The sequence below is a fragment of the Parasteatoda tepidariorum genome, chromosome 3, assembly GCF_043381705.1.
Source record: "Parasteatoda tepidariorum isolate YZ-2023 chromosome 3, CAS_Ptep_4.0, whole genome shotgun sequence".
In the NCBI taxonomy this organism is placed as follows: domain Eukaryota; kingdom Metazoa; phylum Arthropoda; class Arachnida; order Araneae; family Theridiidae; genus Parasteatoda; species Parasteatoda tepidariorum.
In genome coordinates, this window is record NC_092206.1 from 68,142,110 (window position 1) to 68,148,184 (window position 6,075).

At 31.4% G+C, this 6,075-nt stretch overlaps 2 protein-coding genes across 2 annotated transcripts; both read left to right on the forward strand.

Annotated features, from left to right (window-relative positions):
• Positions 1-3,729: 3,729 nt before the first annotated feature.
• LOC139425261 (EPM2A-interacting protein 1-like) lies at positions 3,730-4,224 on the forward strand. Its single transcript, XM_071179219.1, has one exon. It carries the CDS (start codon positions 3,730-3,732, stop codon positions 4,222-4,224), a length of 495 nt encoding a protein of 164 aa, XP_071035320.1.
• A 29-nt stretch (positions 4,225-4,253) lies between these two features.
• Positions 4,254-5,126, forward strand: LOC107439995 (general transcription factor II-I repeat domain-containing protein 2B-like). The gene has a single exon (XM_016052755.2). The coding sequence runs from the start codon at positions 4,254-4,256 to the stop codon at positions 5,124-5,126; it is 873 nt and encodes a 290-aa protein (XP_015908241.2).
• Positions 5,127-6,075: the final 949 nt, after the last annotated feature.

Genomic DNA, 6,075 nt, shown 5'->3' on the forward strand with positions numbered 1-6,075 from the left:
AGCGCGGTAATTTTTACCGAAGTGATGTAATTTTGAAAAACAAGACCTTCCGATAAACTGTTATCATATAAACGGAAGAATTACCAAGTGAAAGATTTAAATGCTGTATGCTTTGATTTTATCAACGAGAAATATGTTTTTTTTTCTTTACCGTACAATACTGTAATTTTGCCAGAATTGTTTTCCCTGTGTTTGTTATTATTGTTGTTTAACTATTTTTCAGTATCAGTAGACTAACTCGCGTCATGAGATAAAGTACAAAAGGTGTATACCATGCGTGACTTGTGCGCGAATTCTTAACAATTCAATCTGCCTAACCTTTCAAGAGCAGTCGCGAGATTCAGAAATTTTGATATATCTAGAAACTAATAAGGATCAAATCAAGCGTGTCTGTATCAAACTCTTTTTCTTTATGCGAACTGGTCAAAGGACTTGCATTTCCTTGAATAAATACTCAAGTTCTTTATGATATCATACATTACATTCACTAGCTCATGGTTTATATTTTAAAGTCAAAAAACAAAAACTCAGAAACAAATAATATAAGTAGAATAAAATTAGTTACTCATATATGTATTCAAATGGAAAAAGGTCTGGTTTTAATTAACTTCGCAATGCGCCAGTAGAAAGTCTTAACACCGTTTACTTCGTTTATCCATTTAAAACAATAACTAAAAACAGACATAACCAACAGGCTTTAAACTTAGATGAATTAAAACATAATAATAGTAAAACTCACAACATTTATTATCGAATTTATCACAACATTTATTATCGTTATATTTGCCAAAAAATGAAATTTTTACATTATCACGCACGTTTTACCGTTTTTATTTCTTGGGACTAATTATTTAAAATATTTTAGCATTTTGATTATTTTGACTTTAATAAGAAAATTTCGTACTGAAATTGTGAAAATTTTTGCTATTAAAATATATTTATTCTGGTTAATAATGCCAGAAAAAAAATAGTGCGTCCCTCCGCGCGGAAGAAGTTAAACTTCGCAACCTGCGACATTAATTGTAGAAGAATCAGCAGTCGTAGAAGGATCACTAGTTCTATTCAACGTCTCTTTTTCCTGCTCCGCTCGCTTCCGTGCTCTGTAATCACAGTAATATTGTGCATTTTTCCCTCGTGGACCTCTTGAACCTGTAAAAGTGCTTGCATTTGCCTCATCGTCTAGCCCTGGAAAATGTTTTTGTATTAATAATGTATGCGTCATAATGTAATTTTAGAAGAGAAAACCTAACAATCAATTGATATTCACAAGAGACGTACCTTGAGATAGCCCTAAATCCGTCGCATTGTCCGTAGGATTGTTTTCACTGATTTTTTACAATTGTTATCCACTAAATTTGAAAATAAAAAATACTACCCTATTAAATTATATGTGTATCAAAACAAACTAAAAAAATATTTATAGAAAAACAATTCTTTTATTATTTTTATGCTAGTGAGAACCAAAACAATATGGAAATGAATGAGGGAAAACTGGATCCTACCACGTGATTTCCCGGCCAATAAAAATGTAGCGTTAAACATTTAACACAACCTTGTTGAAAGTCGCATAAGAAGTATAACTTCAATAATTTGTTTATTAGATCAAAATAAGCTATTTTGTTGCTTATAGTATAAATATAGAATATTCTACTCCTGATAAACCATCGAATTCCATCAATAAACAGTTAATAGAAAAGATTGAGATTCTTACCCTTGTAATGCGTGTTATCAATAATCGTTTCAATTGTCTCAATAAAGAAACAAATGTCTGCTAAGTTGCCTGTCTACGAAATTTTTCCATTTTCAAAATCTGGCCACTTTATCATAGTTTATGACAAATTAATGTATTAGCACAGTATAAATGAAATTAACACATTATGAATGAAAGTATATGCTTTAAATAAACAAAAAAAATATGTTCTATTTATTTATTTTCTGGAAATTAAAAAAAAACTTATCAAATAAATGTTTATCTCTCAAGCGAGGACAATACTAAACAGTATAAAATAGCTCATTCTTAAAATTTTTGGAACTTCCTAATAACCCTTTTGTGCAGAATACAATTTATTTCAAAGACCTCTAAACTTTTTCTCAAATACAAAAGAACCTCTTAACTTTTCCAACTTTTAAACATAGTTTTACAACTTTCTGAAGAAATAATAATGGAAGAAAATTTTAACTATTGAGAACTTTAAGAAAGAACTTGAATAATGCTCAGAATAAAAATCTTTAAGATGATAGTTTCTATTTTTTTTTCAAAAGCATTTTGCAAAACTGTTTCTTAGTCTCTCTTTTTAAAAAATAAAAAATAGTTCTTAAATAAAAGGGAATAAAATTCTTTTTTGTTCAAAATATGTATCTAAGGTTGCAATAAAAAAAATTAAAACAATATTGGCTGGCATTGTTTAGGGAAAACGTTATGATTAGTTTTCAAACATAAAAAGAAAAAATTTATTAATTTATAAAAAGGAGGAAAAATAGCATTGTCAGAAGTTTGATTTCAAAATGCTTTTACATGTCTTCAATTTTTTAATAGCATATTAAAAGAAATATTTATCATTATACATATTGATTTTTGGTGGCTGTTTAAGAAATTCGAAGATTTGTTGAGAAATTTGATTTGTAACCTTTATTAGGGAATGCCAGTTTCGGAATATCAAAATATTTTCATGGAACATTTTAAAAATATTGCAATGAGACTACATTATAGCGACGCAAAGTAATTCATGAAATGCTCGTATATGCACTGAGAAAAAAGGTATGGTCAAAACTATAAGAATATGGTAAAACTTATCGTGTTTCTGGTTCTATGGAAGCACCAAAAAGTCGGAAAATTCTTATTGAAGCGCTTTGTTAGTGGTTTTGGTAAAATTCACAATAAAATATGGTTTTATAATGTGTGGTAAAATTTAGTAATTTTAGCATGATACCTTAGAGCAGGGGTCTCCAAACTTTCCAGCCTTAGGGCCATACTGATTACTCCAGTAAGTTCCGAGGGCCAAAACCATATTATCATTGTTGCCGGTGGTAAAAAGTGAAATAGTCCACTGATGAAAAAAAAAGTCCGAAAAAGTACGCAACGTTTCAAAAAGGCTGCAAATTGGACTAAAGTCCGCAAAACGGCAACACTGCATATTATTAATTTTCCTGTCATTATCTGTAATTTCTAGATTAGTCGTAGAGTACGAGCCATGAGGAGTAACGTGACACGACATCTGGTGGACACAAGCGGAAATAAGTAGTACCTTCTATCGCTAACAGATGGTGCTAATAGCACGTACAGAATAATCTCGTTGGTTCGAGAAAGTTCTGGTGTCTTCCACTCACTTCTAGATGGCAGTAATTGGAATATATAAGAAGGCTAGTGGCGCAACCACAAGTCGGTTCCTATGACACTGTTGTGAAATAAAATAGTGCGTACCTCCTTAAAACGTGTTTTTGCGTGTTTAAGTTTAAGGCATCTTTGTAACAGTATTTTGATTTGAATTGTTGCTTTTATGTGTGATTTAGTAGTATGGAAAAGAAGAGAAAAATAGATAGTGAACACAGAAAATTCAAAGATCAGTGGAACATTCAGTATTTCGTAATTGAGTCCAGTAACAAGGCGCTATGTTTGATTTGCAATGAAAGCATAGCCGTTCTCAAAGAATATAACGTCATTATGAAACAAAACATTTTCAAAATTACTCAAAATATACAGGAAGTTTGCGGACAGAAAAATTCGAAGCTATGAAGCGCGGATTGAAATCGCAGCAATCTTCATTTACAAAACTCAAAACTGAACAAGAGGCTGCAACTCGTGCCAGCTTTCGTGTGGCTCTTGAAATTGCAAAACGTGGAAAACCATTCACCGATGGAGAAATGATCAAAGAATGCATAATTGCAGTAGCCGAAGAAATGTGCCCTGAAAAGGTAAATTTATTAAAAACTGTCAGTATGTCAGCAAACACTGTGGCTCGAAGGGTAGAAAACATCGCTGAAAATATATCCTCTCAACTGTTCGACAAAAATGGACATGTTGAGTGGTTTTCTTTGGCCTTGGATGAGTCAACGGATGCGTCAGATACTGCTCAGGTGTTGATTTATATTCGAGGAGTAGATAAAAGCTATGAAGTGTATGAAGAACTTCTTGATATGTATAGTATTCATGGCACAACTACTGGTACAGATATTTTTAAAGGAGTTGAAATGGCCATTAAAGGAACCTTCGATGGAAAAACTTGAAATGTATTATAACTGATGGAGGCAAAAACATGAGTGGGAAAGATAAAGGAGAGGTCGCTCTTGTGTCAAAGGCTGTAGAAAATGACGGTGGTTCAAAACCATTAGTCTTACATTGTATCATTCATCAACAGTCTTTGTGCGGAAAATGTTTGGATATGTCTGAAGTTCTGAAACCAGTCATATCAACTGTTAATTTTATCAGATCTTTTGGGCTGAATCACCGACAATTTATTGCAGAGATTGGAGAAAATGACTTACCTTATCATACTGCCGTAAGTTGGCTTAGTTGTGGGAAAGTCCTTCAGCGCTTTTTTGAACTTCGAGCAGTAATCGAAATTTTTTTGAATGAAAAGCATCGCCCTCTTACTGAATTACAAAACAACGCATGGCTGTGGAAGTTAGCATTCTATGTTGATTTGACAAAACATGTGAACGAACTGAATTTGAGATTGCAAGGAGAAAACCAGCATCTTCCTGATTTATACACTAATATCAAATCACTCCGGAAGAAATTGATACTGTTTCAATCACAACTACGAAGTAAATGTTTTTCACATTTTAAAACATGTGAAATATTCAGCCACACCACTGAGACTGAGTTTCCTATCGATTTTGCAATCGAAACTTTGAGTGCTTTGAAAATAAATTTTGATACTCGTTTCTCGGACTTTGTTGCCTTTGCGAATCAAATTAAGATTTTTCAGAATCCTTTTAATACTGACATTGAAACCCTAGCCCCGGAATTTCAAATGGAAATGATTGATCTACAGTGCAGTGATATAATTAAGAATAAATATCAAAACTCATCTTTGTTGGAACTTTATAAGAGTCTTCCACTGATACAATTTGATAATTTGCATAAATTTGCTCGTGGGCTGCTTTCTGTTTTTGGTACTACTTAATTTGTGTGAGAAGACCTTCTCCAAAATGAAGTACACAAAAAATGTTTACAGATCTAAATTAACTGATGAGCATCTTAAATCTCTTTTAATAATTGGTACAAGTAAAATTAGTACACAACTACAAACTATTGTCAGTGGAAAATCTCAATTACATAAATCTCAATAGTATTTCATATGTCATTATGCTTGTTATAAGTTATGTTTTTATTTAAAATGTATAAAATGTTAGTTGGATTCATTTCAATAATTTGTTAGTTATTATATACTGAAGTTAAATTTTCTGCATATTATACATGTCTTTACTCATTACAATTCTGTGTTTTTTTATCCTACTTATCACAAAAACAATAACAATAAGCCTACAACAATGTTATGAGTAGTTAGCCCATGACCATATCAATGTAGATGTCATATTAATAATTATTCAACATAAAATTAGAACACTTCAGTAAACTAAATTTAATTTGCTATAAAAAAATATGTTCTCTATAAGGAGTTTTCAAGTATGCTAGCTCTCCGCGGGCCGGACAAAATCTGTCCGCGGGCCGGATGTGGCCCTCGGGCCGTAGTTTGGAGACCCCTGCCTTAGAGCATGACATAAAAAATTTTTTTCAGTAAAATTTAATTTTAGGTTAAGGTACTAGTTTTTTAAATTTCTTAAAAGCGCATTTCGTAAAAATTTTTCTTAGTCTCTCCTTATAAAAAATAATGTTCTTAAAATAAAAAAAAGAATGAAATTCTTTATTTATTTAAAATATATATCTAAGGGTTACAATAGAAAATAGGAAAATTCATCGGCTGACATTGTTTCAGAAAAACATTATGATTAGTTTTCAAACATAAATATGAAAAACTATTCCTTTATAAAAAGGTGGAAGAATAGAAGTTCAATTTTTAAATAGTTCTACATAACTCAAAATCTTTTTCCTAGCATGTTTTTAAATAAAAA

Bases quoted from the DNA above. Each gene is read 5' to 3' on its own strand.
- LOC107439995 (XM_016052755.2), top strand. From the start codon at position 4,254: ATGAGTGGGAAAGATAAAGGAGAGGTCGCTCTTGTGTCAAAGGCTGTA.
- LOC139425261 (XM_071179219.1), top strand. From the start codon at position 3,730: ATGAAGCGCGGATTGAAATCGCAGCAATCTTCATTTACAAAACTCAAA.